Source organism: Ceratina calcarata, unplaced genomic scaffold (genome assembly GCF_001652005.2).
Source record: "Ceratina calcarata isolate Rehan_Ccalc_2016 unplaced genomic scaffold, ASM165200v1 scaffold35.2, whole genome shotgun sequence".
Taxonomy (NCBI): Eukaryota; Metazoa; Arthropoda; class Insecta; order Hymenoptera; family Apidae; genus Ceratina; species Ceratina calcarata.
The window spans coordinates 553,027-569,438 of record NW_017157934.1 but is presented as its reverse complement, the minus strand read 5'-3'; the positions used below and the strand labels follow the sequence as shown (position 1 = coordinate 569,438).

The 16,412-nt window shown below is 38.3% G+C and overlaps 6 protein-coding genes across 10 annotated transcripts; all 6 read left to right on the top strand.

Moving 5' to 3' along the window:
- The first annotated feature begins 1,343 nt into the window (after window positions 1-1,343).
- Window positions 1,344-3,290, top strand: LOC108625198 (odorant receptor 4-like). Its single transcript, XM_026813769.1, has 6 exons — window positions 1,344-1,363; window positions 2,155-2,320; window positions 2,435-2,534; window positions 2,604-2,714; window positions 2,788-2,943; window positions 3,019-3,290. The coding sequence occupies exons 2-6, from the start codon at window positions 2,181-2,183 to the stop codon at window positions 3,070-3,072; spliced, it is 561 nt and encodes a 186-aa protein (XP_026669570.1). The 5' UTR covers window positions 1,344-1,363; window positions 2,155-2,180; the 3' UTR covers window positions 3,073-3,290.
- Window positions 3,291-3,319: 29 nt separating this feature from the next.
- Window positions 3,320-5,191, top strand: LOC108625197 (odorant receptor 13a-like). The gene is given in 8 exon segments (XM_026813768.1): window positions 3,320-3,672; window positions 3,674-3,913; window positions 3,980-4,062; window positions 4,168-4,422; window positions 4,496-4,595; window positions 4,657-4,767; window positions 4,862-5,017; window positions 5,103-5,191. Coding segments are annotated over 8 exon segments (1,134 nt in total). The 5' UTR covers window positions 3,320-3,537; the 3' UTR covers window positions 5,157-5,191.
- Window positions 5,192-5,815: 624 nt separating this feature from the next.
- LOC108625238 (odorant receptor 4-like) lies at window positions 5,816-7,630 on the top strand. 2 transcript variants are annotated; one of them, XM_026813763.1, is made up of 6 exons: window positions 5,816-6,202; window positions 6,341-6,768; window positions 6,828-6,927; window positions 6,988-7,098; window positions 7,305-7,460; window positions 7,541-7,630. In XM_026813763.1, the coding sequence occupies exons 1-6, from the start codon at window positions 5,834-5,836 to the stop codon at window positions 7,592-7,594; spliced, it is 1,218 nt and encodes a 405-aa protein (XP_026669564.1). In that variant the 5' UTR covers window positions 5,816-5,833; the 3' UTR covers window positions 7,595-7,630. The 2 variants fall into 2 exon arrangements, with proteins under 2 accessions (XP_026669564.1, XP_017880561.1); XM_018025072.2 differs by having other exon boundaries at window positions 6,326-6,768.
- A 315-nt stretch (window positions 7,631-7,945) lies between these two features.
- LOC108625239 (odorant receptor 4) lies at window positions 7,946-10,381 on the top strand. The gene is made up of 6 exons (XM_026813767.1): window positions 7,946-8,333; window positions 8,472-8,914; window positions 9,151-9,250; window positions 9,305-9,415; window positions 10,012-10,167; window positions 10,260-10,381. Exons 1-6 carry the CDS (start codon window positions 7,965-7,967, stop codon window positions 10,311-10,313), a joined length of 1,233 nt encoding a protein of 410 aa, XP_026669568.1. The 5' UTR covers window positions 7,946-7,964; the 3' UTR covers window positions 10,314-10,381.
- A 99-nt stretch (window positions 10,382-10,480) lies between these two features.
- LOC113464377 (odorant receptor 13a-like) lies at window positions 10,481-13,602 on the top strand. Of its 3 annotated transcripts, XM_026813765.1 has the most exons (7): window positions 10,481-11,364; window positions 11,461-11,600; window positions 11,734-12,176; window positions 12,252-12,351; window positions 12,417-12,527; window positions 12,744-12,899; window positions 13,001-13,602. In XM_026813765.1, exons 1-7 carry the CDS (start codon window positions 11,232-11,234, stop codon window positions 13,052-13,054), a joined length of 1,137 nt encoding a protein of 378 aa, XP_026669566.1. In that variant the 5' UTR covers window positions 10,481-11,231; the 3' UTR covers window positions 13,055-13,602. The 3 variants fall into 3 exon arrangements, with proteins under 3 accessions (XP_026669566.1, XP_026669565.1, XP_026669567.1); XM_026813764.1 differs by having other exon boundaries at window positions 10,481-11,600; XM_026813766.1 differs by lacking the exon at window positions 12,744-12,899 and having other exon boundaries at window positions 10,481-11,600.
- A 68-nt stretch (window positions 13,603-13,670) lies between these two features.
- Window positions 13,671-16,320, top strand: LOC108625196 (odorant receptor 13a-like). 2 transcript variants are annotated; one of them, XM_026813762.1, is made up of 7 exons: window positions 13,671-14,337; window positions 14,471-14,913; window positions 14,976-15,075; window positions 15,138-15,248; window positions 15,464-15,581; window positions 15,712-15,920; window positions 15,996-16,320. In XM_026813762.1, exons 1-6 carry the CDS (start codon window positions 13,969-13,971, stop codon window positions 15,717-15,719), a joined length of 1,149 nt encoding a protein of 382 aa, XP_026669563.1. In that variant the 5' UTR covers window positions 13,671-13,968; the 3' UTR covers window positions 15,720-15,920; window positions 15,996-16,320. The 2 variants fall into 2 exon arrangements, with proteins under 2 accessions (XP_026669563.1, XP_026669562.1); XM_026813761.1 differs by having other exon boundaries at window positions 15,464-15,619.
- The last annotated feature ends 92 nt before the right edge of the window (window positions 16,321-16,412 follow it).

Genomic DNA, 16,412 nt, shown 5'->3' with positions numbered 1-16,412 from the left:
GTGGTACCAAATTCGATAAGTATAACAATATAAATTCTTGGGTTTACAAAAGATTTACAGAAGCTCGTTCTGCAAAACAGCTAGTAACTACTCGAACGCTACAAGAATGGGCTATGGCAGCTGCATTCCAATGTATAAACTTGCAGTTTTCTTTCAAGGCGTCGAAAAGCTGGATAAAGAAGTTTAAGAAAAATTATAAAATAAAACAACGACGTGTAACGAAATACGCTAGCAAGAGAGACACAGAAACATTTGAAGAAACAATTAAAGCGGCAGATCGATTCCAAAAAGAAACAGCGGATATCATTCAAAATTACGATTTGAATTTCGTTATAAATACAGATCAAACTGGATGTGAATATCGTGTCAATATAAATCGCACCTTATCTTTTAAGGGAGAAAAATTAACGGAAGTGTATGTAAAAGACGTATCAAAAGTGACACACTCATATACTGCACAATATGCAATAACGGCTGCAGGAAAATTAATTCCGAAAGTCTTCTTGTGTCTACAGGAAAGAAATGGACAATTTGGACTGAAAGTTAATGAAGAAATCTCTTTATTATGTGAGAAATTTAAAAACGTTTACGTGTGCGCGACAAAATCGGGAAAAATGCAAAAGGATACATACGAATTATTTTTGAACAATATTATAGCACCATATGTAAGCGACAAGAAGTTTTTATTTATTGTAGATTCGTGGAGTGACCAAACAAATCCAGCAATATACGAGCAAAAATTCAAAGACGAAAATGGACAACAAACATGTTGTCTAAAGGTGATACCACCAAAATGTACTCCTATGTGCCAACCATGTGATGTTTACTTTCATAGACAAATAAGAAATTATATTTCTCGTTTTCAAAACTATCATGAACTTTTTGTGATCGGTCGAGAACTCTCTAGCCGATCTGACTGCATTAAACTGCATGCGCTTATACATAATCAGTTACAAGCACCAGTTTATAAAAATATGATAGAGTACGCATGGTGGGCGTCAAAATTAATTTCAAAACGAGAAATATTTTGTAATGTTAATCAAGTTGCTTTCCCAGAGAGAACAAAAATTTAATAAGAAAACAAAAGTGTGTACAAGAAACAAGCATTTGTAGTGTGTGTTCATGGTGTAAGAACTATTTGTGCTTTGAGTGCATGTACGATCTGTACCATTCTATCGTCATGCACATTATTACACGTTGGTGGATAGAATTAAGTTTTAATAATAAACATAAGGACGAAAAAGAAAAAACTATATGTATAGTGGAAGATTCGATCGCGCGACGTGCTGGGAAACGAGCGACTCACCCCACTGCACCACTGTGGCACCAAGGAAAACAGCAGACAATACTGTACATAATCCTGGTATGTAAATTTAATTATTTATATCTCGCAAAGTATTGATTGTCTACACCTAATATTTAACGTACATCAATCTGGACATATGTACTACTATCCTACAAAAAATCATAAAGATCGCAGTCGACAAGGTCGGAGCTTTCACTTATAAGACCTTTCTAAGAATCAGTCGAAACGTACGATGAATAATAATTATCAGAAAAATACACGGAACAGTCTAAAATATTGTCGACTGCTTCTGAAGGTAATCGGTGTCTGGCCGTTGATAAACGGCTACCACGGCGTAATCGAGAGAATCGTCTCGATGATACTATTAGCAACGTGTCTAGGCAGTTCGTTGTTTACGCTGCTGCCGACGATGTACTACTGCTTTTTCCACGTGAAACAGATCGACGAGCGGATCACGATTTTTGCGCCTATCTGTTACAGTACTTCGTGCATAATGAAGTTTTGTTATCTCTGTTCGAAATCAACCGAGTTGAAGGATTGCATCGAACAGATGGAAGAAGATTGGAAATCGATAGAAACCGTGGAGCACCAGACCATCATGCTCGAAAAATTAGCTATCGCTAATAAATCGACCCTCGCGTTTACGATTCTCATGTACACCAACATCGTGTGCTATATCACCGTTTTACCCTTATTTTCGTCCCCGTGGTCTGTGGCCACTAATGCCACTGAGGGTGTGAAACCATTGCTTTTCCCCTGGTTTGACTTGTTTATTGATGACATTTACTCGGCACCTACTTACCAAATGGTATACAGCGCGCACTGCGCTTTCTCGTGTCTCTCCGTAGGCGTAGAGACAGCCTTGTGCGGTATAATGTCAACCTTCGTCGGTCATGCTCGCGGAATGCTTCAGATTCAAATGGCACTGTTGGAAGACATGGTTGTAAATGCGAAGAATAACAAGGAGAAAAGTCTCTTACCTCTTATCGTCAGTAATCACGTTGGGATATTAACGTAAGTCTATCACTTTATCGTTCGATTCTTATTTCACATAGCAAAACTGATTACTTCTGCCTCGCTGGTTCCACGATATAGCAATTTTCTACTTATATCTGTAAATATTTTTAGATACGCGAAACGCGTCGCGTATGCGATGCAAGAGATATGTTTTTTGGAAGTAACGACCACGACTCTTCTTATATGCACGATGGAATATCTTTCTATTATGGTAAACGGCATTAGTGTTTAGCAGTTCTAGATTGCGTATGCACTTAATTAAGTACATGATTTCCTTTAGGCGTGGAGAGACGTTGATTTGATAGCGCTCGGAACATACATTGGAACGTGGATTTCGATGACTCTGAATATGTTCGTAATTTGTCACGCAGGCGATCTTCTTGTCGAAGAGGTGTCGTACGGTTTTCAACGATCCGCACTTACGTCCCTTTCGAGAGCAACAAAATTAATTATTCTCTCAATAGGGCGAAAAATTTGGTGAAGCGACTTACAATATACAATGGTACAACCTACCAGAAAAGAAGGCCCAGGACTTAATAATTCTGATTGGTATATCGAGATATCCGCCGAAACTTATGGGTGGGAAGATATTCGAAATATCAATAGACACATTCAGCTCTGTACGTAAACATTAAATATAAATCATAATCCGATGACACAAATAACAGGCTTAAACAAGAATCGAAATTCTACAGGTGATTAGATCATCGTTTGTGTATTTGAATTTGTGTCAAACTGTTGCCGAATGACTGTTTCTGATTAGAGATTATTTCTCTCTCGTTTCCAAATAATGTTGGCTTTTTAGAAAACGGATAAACAAATTTTGAAAGTTATAAATTGTTTGCAGAAAGAGAAAATATTTCCAATGCGCGATGGTTGTAGTTAACTATTTCAGTAGAGCATTCAGGTATATTCGTTTTTTCGCCAATATGTTTGCGAGCTCAATTTATAACTAATATACATACACTTTTGGGTNAACGAACACTCTTGCATAATACTAGCTTTCCGTCTGTTGCATTCACCTTTACCTCAAACAGTTGGGTGTATAGCACGATCGCACCGGTTAGTTTCCACTGTACTTCGAAGCGGTCGCTTTTTCTAACAAGTACTGATCGATTTGCAACACTAATCGTACAGCTGCACGTACTCGCCAGCGCAAGCTCAATACCCCCGTAATCAATTCTACATCGTAACCAGTCGTTTTCGAGCTGTCAATGAACATGCATGGATGCTCCCTTCACTATCGGACCGATCAATCGCGGAACCTGAACTACGAGCAAGTTTTCTTTTACATGACGAAACATAATAAATGGATCCTCAATTCCATCGGCATCTGGCCGGCCGTGTTAATTAGGGATCGGCAAATATTTACCGAATATCGCGATCGTAATTAGTAATTTGATATTGTCCTTCACTCTTCTACAATGCATTCTGCACATTGTCTTCGAGCAGAAGAACCCATTGCTAAGACTGAAGATTTTAGGCCTGACCGCTTTCTCCTTCATTTCCATGCTGAAGTATTGGGCTCTCACGCTGCGTAAAAATAAGATTAAGCGTTGCATCGAACAATTGCGAACTGATTGGAAGCAGGTCAGTCGAGAAACGCTTTTGTTGTTTAAGAGTGTCGTTAAGAAAATTTCAGTACCATTCCGATAGGTAGAATTACGTGAAGATCGTGACCTGATGCTGAGATACGGAAAAATCGGCCGAAATCTGTCCGTATCCAGCGTGGTGTTCATGTACGCCGGCGGTATAATCTATCACACGATCCAGCAGTACAGTGTCGGGTCATACGTTGACGAGAATAATCGTACAATCAAGTTGTTGATTTATCCAACTTATAGCGGTCTCTTGGATGTCCAGAAAAGCCCCGTTTACGAATTGGTATACGTTCTCCAGTGTGTCTGCGGATACGTGTTCGACACCGTGACAGCCAGCGTTTGTGGACTTGCCGCGCTGTTTGTGACGCATGCCTGTGGACAGATCGACATCGTTATGGCTCGATTGAACGATCTGGTAGATGGAAAACTAGCCAGGGAGATCTCAAATCCGCATACACGACTGATGGAAATCGTGGAGCGTCACATGAAAGTTTTAAGGTACGCGTATTAGGCATCGAGGTAAAACTGAATACTGTGTTTATCGTTGATGAAAATGTATACGATGTCACAGATTTTCTACGACAGTCGAGGCAGTCTTAAGTGAAGTGTGCTTTTTAGAATTCGTCGGTACTACTTTCGTGATATGCCTTCTCGAGTTTTATTGTTTAACGGTATGCTTCCAGTTTCCATGTATGTTTTCGTAAATTTACCATTTTATTGTGCCTGTCATAGGATTGGAGACAGAACGACATAATTAGTCTAATAACGTACACGTTACTGTTAATATCCTTGACGTTTAATATATTCTTATTGTGCTACATTAGTGATCTTTTAATAGAAAAGGTATCTTTTTTACCAAATCAGTCATTTGTCTCTTTAATATAATGAACATATAAGGATACTCAGTAGATTTTCGTTTCTTACTTACGAAACGCAGAGTACTAACGTTGGAAAATCCTGCTGCATGATTGATTGGTACGAATTACCCAACAGTACGATTCGAGGGCTCATCTTAATAATCGCCATATCGAAAAATCCAGCAAAAATCACTGCTGGTAACATAGCTGACTTATCTTTAAGTACTTTTGCTAATGTGAGTTTCTGCAAATGTTTGTGAGAACTTAAGTTACATACTTCGAATTTCATCTCCTTGCAGCTAAAACCAATTACGTTTATAGATTCTCAAGACGTCGTTCGCGTATTTAAATTTTCTGCAGACTGCTACGGTGTAACAATTTAACAATTTACAACTCAACAGGAAATAAATAAATGCATTTTTAAAAACGTCTCTTAGCACTTAAATGTTTATCAACTTGCGTTTGTACAATTATGCGAACGTAATATATAAATTCGAAACGCAATAAACATTTCATCAATAACGAAGTATAAGATAATGATCGTTAAGAACATTATACTTAAGAGAAAAAGGAATCGGAGTCATCACGAATAATACTAATTGAGGTTTAATCGAGAAAATACAAGTTTTCCAGTATCACAACGTCTCACGTTCGCAAATGTTGTTTGACTTATTTTCGCTTATGCGAGCAGCACCAGTTTGCATGTTTCGGCGCATACATATTCGAGATACTTAATCAATACACACGCGTTCATTCGTATCCCTCATACTGTCTTCCTCTCTCTCTCTCCTTTTTATACCATAGAAAACGTTTAATCGTCGCACACTCATTGCTACTCTTTAAGCCACTTCTGTGTACAACCGTAAAACTCCATATTCTATAGAATCACCTGCTCGGTTTCCCTATAATTACGTTCGCCCCTTCTCGGATGAGTAATAATTGATACCGAACTGCGCAAGGGGATGCAAACACACACGTTACCACCAACACAACAATCTTGCAATGCATGCAACACTGTCTTTTAAATAGTCGCTTGCGAGCCGTCCGCGAAGATGCATCTCATTGCGCAAGATCAGACAAGTTATAATCCGGGAAATAAAAATTACAAACAAGATATCGTTTTCGTAACTAAACATATCAAATGGATTCTGAGTCTTATTGGCATTTGGCCATCCGTTTCTAAAGGTGTCGCGAAATTTTTACCGAAAATTGCTATCGGAATTGGTAACTTCGCGCTTCTTTTTGCTATAATACCGTGTTTCCTACACACCGTGTTTGAAGTGGAAGATACTGTAATGAAATTAAAGCTCCTGGGTTTAGTCGGTTTCTGTACGTCCTCGTTGCTCAAGTACTGGGCCCTTGTCGCACGGAAACCAACGATCGAGGATTGCATTGAACTGGTGCAAATTGATTGGATGCAGGTCAGTTAATATCACATTGTATGACATTGTGTTCGTACAGATTTTTCGCTTCGTAGATGTTCAACTATATGAGATATATTATTGTAATAAAAAGATTCAGTGTTTTAATAAGGGATACAACAGGTAGAATTTCCTAAGGACCGGGAGTTGATGTTAAAATACGGTCAAGTGGGTCGGAATCTGACGATCCTCTGTGTCACGTTCATGTATACCGGCGGAACAATTTTCCACACGGTCTTGCAATATACGATCGGCACGTTCATCGACCAGCATAATCGTACTATCAAGCCGTTGGTCTATCCGACTTACTCTGTTCTGTACGACGTGCAAACAAGTCCCATTTACGAAATAGTCTATATCATTCACTTTATGTGCGGCCACGTAACGAGTACTGTAGCAGCAGGTTCATGCGGATTAGCTGCGCTTTTCGTGACGCACGCCTGCGGACAAATTGATGTCGTTGTGTCCCATTTGACCGATCTCGTACATAGTGAACAGAATGAAAAAACATCGATTCTTAATAGACGTTTCGTGCAAATCATTGACCACCACTTACGAATTTTGAGGTAAAACTTTTTGGTACACAGATTTTTATTTACGGAAAATTTATGTTGAACAATTACAGGTTTTCAGCAGCGGTAGACTTCATATTGCGAGAAATATGTTTAGTGGAACTTGTTAATTCCACTTGCTGTATATGTTTACTTGAATATTATTGTATCGCAGTAAGTTTCTTGGTGATAGAACGTGGGAGACGCAATTCTATGATTTTATATTAATGACAGGATTGGGAACAAAGTAATACGACTAGTCTTATAACTTACATGATGCTGTTAATATCGCTCACATTCAATGTATTAATACTATGCTATATTGGGGACCTCTTGATAGAAAAGGTATATTTTCACATTGTATTAAGAGGTACAATGTCACGTGCAAATGAGAGTCTTTAATTTCGTGCATCTGAACGGCGTTGACTTGTACTACTTGAATGTCTGACAGATATATATGATTAAGTTACTTCACTTGAATGTCTGTCATGTTAGCTCTACTATTTTATTCTGCTGCATATTTGACTGACTAGTTTCACTTTGTCTGACAGACCAGCAGCGTGGGTCAGTCTTGCTTTATGATCGACTGGTACAACTTACCTAGTAAAACGATACAAGGACTCGTTTTAATCATAGCTATGTCGGGTAGTCCAGTTAAAATTAGCGCCGGTAGCATTGTCGATTTATCGTTATCTACTTTTGCCAACGTAAGTTTCTATTTACGTTAACACTTTTGTAATAAAAGAGAAACTGCAAAATTGTAGTTCTTGTAAAATCTTTTTTATAGATTCTTAAAACATCGGTAGCCTACTTAAATTTCCTACGGACTACCGTTACATGATTAATCTTAACTGTTTCACTATGTTTATGGTACATGTAGAAAGAAAATGTAGAATAAATATGTTAAGATATTAGTTCATTGTAATTACGCGATGTATGCATGTACCAATGTTTGATTGTAAAATTTCTTATAATCGCACATTCATTACTATTCTTTAATCCCCTTCTCTACACACCCTAAAGCTTCACTTCAATAGAATCATCTGCTCGTCTTCCCTACAGTCCCGTTCGTCCCCTTGTCTGGTGAGTAATAATTGATGCCGAGCGGCACAAAGGGTTGCACGCACACACATTATCACCGGCGCAAACTCACTGACCTTGCAATCAATGCTACTCTCTTTTAAACAGTTGCTTTCGAGCCGTCCGCGAAGATGCACCTCTTTGCGCAAGATCAGACGGATTACAATGCGGGAAATCGGAATTACAAACGAGACATCGTCTTCGTAACCAAATATAGCAAATGGATTCTAAGATCTCTTGGCATCTGGCCATCCGTTCTTAAAGGTGCGGCGAGATTTTTGCCGAAAATTGCTATCGGAATTGGTAACTTCGTGCTTCTCTTCGCTATAATACCGTGTATCCTGCACATCATGTTTGAAGAAAAAGACACTATAATAAGACTGAAGCTCTGCGGCTTACTGAGTTTCTGCATATCCTCGTTGCTCAAGTACTGGGCCCTTACCGCACGTAAACCGAAGATCCAGAATTGCATCGAACAGGTGGAAACCGATTGGATGCAGGTCAGTTGATATCACAATCATCGGTTAAAGTAGAACATCGCGTGTGTACACATTTTTGCCCACGTAGATATTTAACTATACAAGGTATAAATACTATGAAAATAAAAATATTCTGTGTTTCGATAAGGGATGCGATAGGTAGAACTTCCTAAAGATCGTGAGATGATGTTAAAGTACGGTCAAGTGGGTCGGAATCTGATGATCATCTGCGCCGCGTTCATGTACAGCGGCGGTACAATATACCACACGATCATGCAATACGCGATCGGCACGTTCATCGACGAGCATAATCAAACCATCAAGCCGTTGGTTTATCCGACTTACTCTGTTCTTTTCGACGTGCAGACAAGTCCCGTTTACGAAATAGTCTATATCGTTCACTGTATGTGCGGGTACGTGATGTATTCTATAACAGTCGGTGCTTGTGGATTAGCCGCGCTTTTCGCGACGCACGCCTGCGGACAGATTGATATCGTTGTGTCGCATTTGAACGATCTCGTGGACAGTAAAACAGTCGAAACAACAACGATTTTGGACACGCGATTCGTAGCAATCATTGAGCACCATTTGCAAATTTTAAGGTACATTTTTTAACCCTTTCGCTACGGGCGGGTTCTCCGCCGCGGTACTCCCGCTGAACGGCTATAGTCGCCCGTAGTACGTCAGTGGTATTTTATACAGAGCAACTATACTCGCCCATATTAGCGAATGGGTTAATAGACAAATTTTCATCAAAATGATCGCTAGATTACGAATTTCATGGATTTATATAAAAATGGAATGTGCAGAAAACATAATGGATTTTGAACGATTACAGGTTTACGGCAAAAGTAGAAATGATATTACGTGAAGTATGCTTCGTGGAGTTTGTTAGTTCCACTTTCATGATATGCTTACTGGAATATTATTGTATTACGGTAAGTTTTTCGGAACGAGGCAGACGTGATTCTATGATTTGATATTGATAACAGGACTGGGAGCAAAGTAATACGATTGGCCTTACAACTTATACGATGCTGTTAATATCCTTGACATTTAATATATTTATACTATGCTATATTGGTGATCTCTTGATGGAAAAGGTAAATTTTCACGTTTTACTACGAGATGCAACAGCAGGTATAAAAGGGAGACTAACAAAGGGAGGGCCTGGTGGACGAGAAACGGATTTTGATAAAACTTGCAGTACTTAAAGATGTCGTATCCAAGTTTAATTTGGTAAAGTAATAGGACACCATTCTCAGAATTTTCCGAAAAAATTGCATTTGAAAATTGATTTACTGGGTTAAGAGCACTTCGCGTTAACCAATGAGACTGCTTTTTTTTGTATAAGAAAGTTTTTATTGAGTCAGGTACAATATTGTAACAATAATAATATAAAAACTTTACGAAAGCTCGTTGTTTCAATGGTTAACGCGAAGTGCTCATAACCCAGTAAATCAATTTTCAAATGCAGTTGTCTCGGAAAATTCTAAGTATGGTGCCCTATTACTTTACCAACTTAAACTTGGGTACGACATCTTTAAGTACTGCAAGTTTTATCAAAATCCGTTCCACCAGGCCCTCCCTTTGTAAGCCTGACGAGAGAGGGGTGTTGACTTGTACTACTTGAGTGTCTGTCTTGTTAACGTATGTATATTACTTTATTCTCCTTTATGTTTCACTCTGTATTTGACAGACCAGTAGCGTGGGTATGTCTTGCTTTATGATAAACTGGTACAACTTACCGAGTAAAACTATACAAGGACTCGTTTTAGTCATAGCTATGTCGGGTAGTCCAGCTAAAATTACCGCCGGTAGCATTGTCGATTTATCGTTAGCTACTTTTGTAAATGTAAGTTTCTGTTTACGTTAAAATTATTGTAATGAAAGAATGACGAAGTTATAGCTCTGATGGATAATCTTAACATCATAATCTTTGTACAGGTTCTTAAAACATCGTTGGCCTATTTAAGTTTCCTACGAACGACCATTATATGACTGATCTTAACTGTTACATTATTGTTATACTACATGTAGAAAGAAAATATAGAAAGAAATTTTTAAGAGATTGCCTCGTAGTAATTATGTGATGTATGCATGTATAAATATTTGATCATAAGATCCGGAAGCCTCCATAAAGAAAAAGCTGGGTAATGTTATAATTTATCAACGCACCTCAGCAATTCACACCGTTCGACCGTTCGTGCTTCCCTATATTCTCTTGTAGAAGTCCTAATGTCGCAAAATTCAAATGCATGATTGAATGGTACGAATTACCCAACAGCGCAATGCAACGATTGATCTTAATTATCACCATCTCAAATAATCCAGCTGCACAGCTGACCTGTACTTAAGTACTTTCGCAAGTGCGATTTTCCACTGTATGTAAGAATGTCATCACAAGTGAAAGTTTTTACACTTAAAGGATCCGAAGGTATCTGTCGCGCATTTAAATTTCCTCCGTACTTGTACGTTGTAACGATCTCTCTTAACGTATTGATAACTTGTAGGCCAAAAGTAAATGAATAAATGCACTTCTAAATATATCTCCTGCTACTTTGGTGATTATTAAAATTATTAATTCGAGCATAGAAAGTTAAATCTGAGCACAATGTAGAAATTCAAAAGAAACACTTTTTCAATAATGAGGATTTCTTCGCACACTCATTTCATCGCACACTCATTGCTATTCTTTAAGCCTCTTGTCAGTGCAACCCTAACGCTCCCAACTCTATAGAATCACCTGCACGGTTTCCCTATAATTACGTTCGTCCCCTTCTCGGATGAGTAATAATTGATACCGAGAAACAGAAAGGGTTGCACGCACACACATTATCACCGGCATAAGCTCACTGACCTTGCAATCAATAGGGCTACACTGTCTTTGAGACAGTCGCTTTCGTGCCGTCCGCGAAGATGTACCTCTTTACGAGAGATCAAATGGGTCATAAGCCGGGAAACCGGAATTACGAACAAGACATCGTTTTCATAACCAAGCATAACAAATGGGTTTTGAAATTTATTGGCATCTGGCCATTCGTTCCTAAAGGTATCGCAAGATTTTTGACGAAAATTATTATCGGAATATGTTACATCGTGCTTTTCTTCGCTATAATGCCGTGTATCCTATACATGGTCTTTGAAGAAGAAGATACTGTAACGAATTTGAAGCTCATGGGTGTAATGAGTTTCACCGTGTCCGCTTTGCTCAAGTACCGGCTCCTCACCGCTCGGAAACCGGTGATCAAGGATTGCATCGAACAGGTGTACATTGATTGGATACAGGTCAGTTAATGTCTAAGTCATCGGTTAAGTGTAACATAGCATTCGTACAGATTTTTCGCTACGTCGACGTTTCACTATACGAGGTATATTGTTGAAATGAAATGATTCAGTGTTTTAATAAGTAATACCATAGGTAGAAATTCCTAAGGATCGGCAGTTGATGTTAAAGTACGGTCAAGTGGGTCGGAATCTGACGATTTTCTGTTCTGTGTTCATGTACAGCGGCGAAGTACTTTACTACTTGATCTTGCCATACGCTATCGGCACGTTCATCGACGAGCATAATCGAACCATCAAGCCAGTGATTTATCCTACTTACTCTGTTCTATTTGACGTGCAGACAAGTCCCACTTATGAACTGACTTATATCATGCATTTTATGTGCGGATGCGTGACGAATACCATAACAGCCGGTACTTGCGGATTAGCTGCGCTTTTTGTGACGCACGCCTGCGGACAAATTGATGTCATTCTGTCCCACTTGAACGATCTTGTGCATAATGAATACATTCAAAAAACATCGATTCTGGATAGACGTTTCATGAACATCATCGAGCATCATTTACGAATTTTACGGTAAAACTTTTTATCAACACACGTTTTTATTAAGTGATTTCCAATTTATGGAAAATTTATGTTCAACGATTACAGGTTTTCGGCAGCGGTAGACTTCATATTGCGAGAGATATGTTTAGTGGAACTTGTTAGTTCAACTTGCATTATATGTTTACTTGAATATTATTGTATTACGGTAAGTTTTTACTGCTGTGACAAACCGAGAGAGGCGCGGCTCTATGATATTACATTGATTGACAGGATTGGGAACAAAGTAATACGATTAGTCTCACAACTTATACGGTGCTACTAGTATCGTTGACATTTAATATATTTATACTATGCTATATCGGTGATCTCTTGATGGAAAAGGTATATTTTCACGTTATACTAGGAGACACGTGCAAATGAAAGGCCTCAATTTTCTATTTTTCTATGTCAGTAGGGAGGGCCGCGTTGACATGTACTACTTAATCATCCATCAAATGAACATGATTTAGTTATTCTACTTGAATATCTCTCTTATTAACATATATTAATTCATTCTAATGTATGATTCACTGACTACTGTAATTTTGCGTCTGACAGACCAGTAGCGTGGGGCAGTCTTGTTTTATGATCGAATGGTACAACTTACCTCGTAAAACGATACAAGGACTCGTTTTAGTCATAGCTATGTCGGATAGTCCAGCTACAATTAGCGCCGGTAGCATTGTCGATTTATCGTTATCTACCTTTCTCAATGTAAATTTCTATTTACGTTAACATTTTTGTGATAAAAAACAGCAAAATTATAGGTCTGGCAGACTATTCTACTAATTGTAAGAGCAAAATTTTTTGTACAGGTTCTTAAAACGTCGGTGGCCTATTTAAATTTTCTCCGGGCTACAGTTACGTAATTGACTCTCTGTCTATTCACGGTTTTTATAGTACTTGTAGAAGAAAATATAAAAAGACATTTTCAAGATATTGTCTGGTACTAATTATGCGATGTGTGCATGTACAAGTGTTTGATCATAAGAGCTCGAAGCCACCGTAAAGAAAAAGCTGCAGGTAATTTTTTAATCTGTCAGCGCACCAGCCCAAACACATCGTGTAACCGTTCAGGTTCTGTATCTTCCTTCGTAAAAGTACTGACGTGGGAGAATTCAACTACACGATCGACTGACACGAATTACTCGAGAACTCACCCACCAAGGATTAATGCTGCATAGCTGACTTCTTTTAATGTATTTCCGCATGTGTGATTTTCTAGAAATGTTTCAAATGAACGTAAGAAGTTTTACATATTCACAGGTCAAAGGCAATTCGAGCGTTTATGGGTTCTTAAGTCGTCTTTCACGCATTTGTCTTTTCCTCAGACTGGTAAGGTGTAACGATCTTTCTTAATATATGTATACATAACTTGTAAGCCAATAGTAAATAAATAAATGCAATTCGAAAAATACCTCCTGTCACTTTGATGATTATTAAGTTGCGTGTATAAATTTAAATGCGAGCACTTTATAGAAATACATAACAAAAGAAACATTTCTTCAATGATGAAGATCTCTTCGCACATTCATTTCATCGCACACTCATTGCTATTCTTTAATCCCGTTCTGTGTACAACCCCAAAGATTAAAACTCTATAGAATCACCTGTTCGCTTTCCCTACAATTACGTTTATCCCTTCTTTGATGAGTAATAATCGATACCGCGCGGCAAAAAAGGGTTGCATGCACACACATTATCGCCAGCGCAAGCTCACTGACCTTGCAATCAATACGGCTACACTGTCTTTGAGACAGTCGCTTTCGAACCGTACGCGAAGATGCACCTCTTTACGCAAGATCAGATGGGTCATAAGCCGGGAAATCGGAATTACGAACAAGACATCGTTTTCATAACCAAGCATAATAAATGGCTTTTGAAATCTATTGGTATTTGGCCATCCGTGCTTAAAGGTGCTGCAAGATTTTTACCGAAAATTATTATCGGAATATTTACCTTGGCGCTCTGCTTTGCTATAATACCCTGTATCCTATACATTGTATTTGAAGAAAGAGATAGTGTAATGAAATTGAAGCTCACGGGTTTACTAAGTTTCACTGTGTCCTGTTTATTCAAGTACTGGTTCCTTTCCGTACAGAAACCGAAGATCGAGGATTGCATCGAACAGGTGCAAATTGATTGGAAACAGGTCAGTTAATGTCTAAGTCATCGGTCAAATATAACATAGTGTTCGTATAGATTTTTCGCTACGTCGATCTTTCACTATACGAGATATATTGTTGAAATAAAAAGATTCAGTGTTTTAATAAGTAATACCACAGGTTGAATTTCCTAATGATCGGGAGTTGATGTTAAAGTATGGTCAAGTGGGTCGGAATCTGACGATTTTCTGTTCTGTGTTCATGTGCAGCGGCGAAATATTTTACTCCTTGATCTTGCCATACGCAATCGGCACGTTCATCGACGAGCATAATCGAACCATCAAGCCAGTGATTTATCCTACTTACTCTGTTCTATTCGACGTGCAGACAAGTCCTATTTACGAAATAGTCTATACCGTTCATGTTATATGCGGGTACGTGTCGAGTAGTATAACAGCCGGTACCTACGGATTAGCTGCGCTTTTTGTGACGCACGCCTGCGGACAAATTGATATCGTTGTGTCTCATTTGAGCGATCTCATACATAATGAACACATTAAAAAAACATCGATTCTGAATCGACGCTTTAAACAAATCATTGAGCACCACTTACGAATTTTAAGGTGGAACTTCTTTTATTCTAGTGATCTCTAATTTATGGAAGATTTTAGTCGTTTGATTACAGGTTTTCGGCAGCAGTAAACTTCATGTTGCGAGAAATATGCTTAGTGGAACTCGTTTGTTCCACTTGTAATATATGTTTACTTGAATACTATTGCCTTACGGTAAGTTTCTTGGTGAGATAGAACGGGGGAGACACAATTCTATGATTTGATGTTGATGACAGGATTGGAAAGAAAGTAATACGATTGGCCTTACAACTTATACGATGCTGTTAATATCCTTGACATTTAATATATTTATACTATGCTACATTGGCGATCTCTTGATAGAAAAGGTATATTTTCCCCTTTTAATACGAGACACAATGGCAGGTATAAAAGGGAGAAAATTGTCTCATTCTGACGAGAAAGCGGCATTGACTTGTACTATAATACTTGAGTGTCTGTGTATGATTCAGTTATTTTACCTGAATATCTGTCTTGTTGATGTATCTATATTACTTTATTCTCCTGTATGATTGACTGACTAGTTTCACTTTATTTCTGACAGACCAGCAGCATGGGTCAGACTTGCTTTATGCTCGACTGGTACAATTTACCTGGTAAAACGATACAAGGACTCGTTTTAATCATAGCTATGTCGGGTAGTCCAGCTAAAATTACCGCCGGTAGTATCGCTGATTTATCGTTATCTACTTTTGTAAATGTTAGTTTTTAAATTTTTGTAACAAAAGAACGACAAAATTATAGTTCTAGCAGATCATCTTGCTAATTGTAAGAGCAAAATTTTTTGTACAGGTTCTTAAAACGTCGGTGGCCTATTTAAATTTTCTTCGGGCTACAGTTACGTAATTGATTCTCTGACTACTCATTATTTTTATAGTGCTTGTAGAAAGAAAATATAAGAAGACATTTTCGACATACTGTCGGCTACTAATTATGCGATGTGTACATGTACAAATGTTTGATCATAAGAGCTCGAAGCCACCGTAAAGAAAAAGCTGCAGGTAATTTTTTAATCTGTCAGCGTACCAGCCCAAACACATCGTGTAACCGTTCAGGTTCTGTATATTCCTTCGTAGAGGTACTGACGTACTACGTCTACTACGACGTAGAGGACTACGTACACGTGGGAGAATTCAACTACACGATCGACTGACACGAATTACTCGAGAACCTGTACAGCAAGTATTAATACCTAGCTGACTTCGTTCTATGTATTTCCGCAAGTGTAATTTTCTACAAATGTTTCAATTGAACTTGAGAAGTTTCACATATTCACAGGTCCAAGGCAATTCGGGCGTTTATGCGTCCTTCATGCGGTTCTGGTAAGGTGTAACGATGTTTCTAAATATATTCATAACTTGTGGGACAATAGTAAATAAATAAATGCAATTCTAAAAATACCTCCTGTCACTTTGATGAAAGTTAAATGCGAGCACTTTACAAAAATACATAACAAAAGAAACACTTCTTCAATGATGAAGATCTCTTCGCAC

Bases quoted from the DNA above. Each gene is read 5' to 3' on its own strand.
- LOC108625238 (XM_018025072.2), top strand. From the start codon at position 5,834: ATGCATCTCATTGCGCAAGATCAGACAAGTTATAATCCGGGAAATAAA. The intron at 6,203-6,325 runs GTCAGTTAATAT...GGGATACAACAG, and splicing joins TGCAAATTGATTGGATGCAG to GTAGAATTTCCTAAGGACCG. The intron at 6,928-6,987 runs GTAAGTTTCTTG...TATTAATGACAG, and splicing joins TTGAATATTATTGTATCGCA to GATTGGGAACAAAGTAATAC.
- LOC113464377 (XM_026813764.1), top strand. From the start codon at position 11,232: ATGTACCTCTTTACGAGAGATCAAATGGGTCATAAGCCGGGAAACCGG. The intron at 12,177-12,251 runs GTAAAACTTTTT...CAACGATTACAG, and splicing joins CATCATTTACGAATTTTACG to GTTTTCGGCAGCGGTAGACT. The intron at 12,900-13,000 runs GTAAATTTCTAT...TTTTTTGTACAG, and splicing joins CGTTATCTACCTTTCTCAAT to GTTCTTAAAACGTCGGTGGC.
- LOC108625239 (XM_026813767.1), top strand. From the start codon at position 7,965: ATGCACCTCTTTGCGCAAGATCAGACGGATTACAATGCGGGAAATCGG. The intron at 8,915-9,150 runs GTACATTTTTTA...GAACGATTACAG, and splicing joins CACCATTTGCAAATTTTAAG to GTTTACGGCAAAAGTAGAAA. The intron at 9,416-10,011 runs GTAAATTTTCAC...TGTATTTGACAG, and splicing joins GTGATCTCTTGATGGAAAAG to ACCAGTAGCGTGGGTATGTC.
- LOC108625198 (XM_026813769.1), top strand. From the start codon at position 2,181: ATGTCAACCTTCGTCGGTCATGCTCGCGGAATGCTTCAGATTCAAATG. The intron at 2,321-2,434 runs GTAAGTCTATCA...AAATATTTTTAG, and splicing joins AATCACGTTGGGATATTAAC to ATACGCGAAACGCGTCGCGT. The intron at 2,944-3,018 runs GTACGTAAACAT...GAAATTCTACAG, and splicing joins CAATAGACACATTCAGCTCT to GTGATTAGATCATCGTTTGT.
- LOC108625196 (XM_026813761.1), top strand. From the start codon at position 13,969: ATGCACCTCTTTACGCAAGATCAGATGGGTCATAAGCCGGGAAATCGG. The intron at 14,338-14,470 runs GTCAGTTAATGT...GTAATACCACAG, and splicing joins TGCAAATTGATTGGAAACAG to GTTGAATTTCCTAATGATCG. The intron at 15,249-15,463 runs GTATATTTTCCC...TATTTCTGACAG, and splicing joins GCGATCTCTTGATAGAAAAG to ACCAGCAGCATGGGTCAGAC.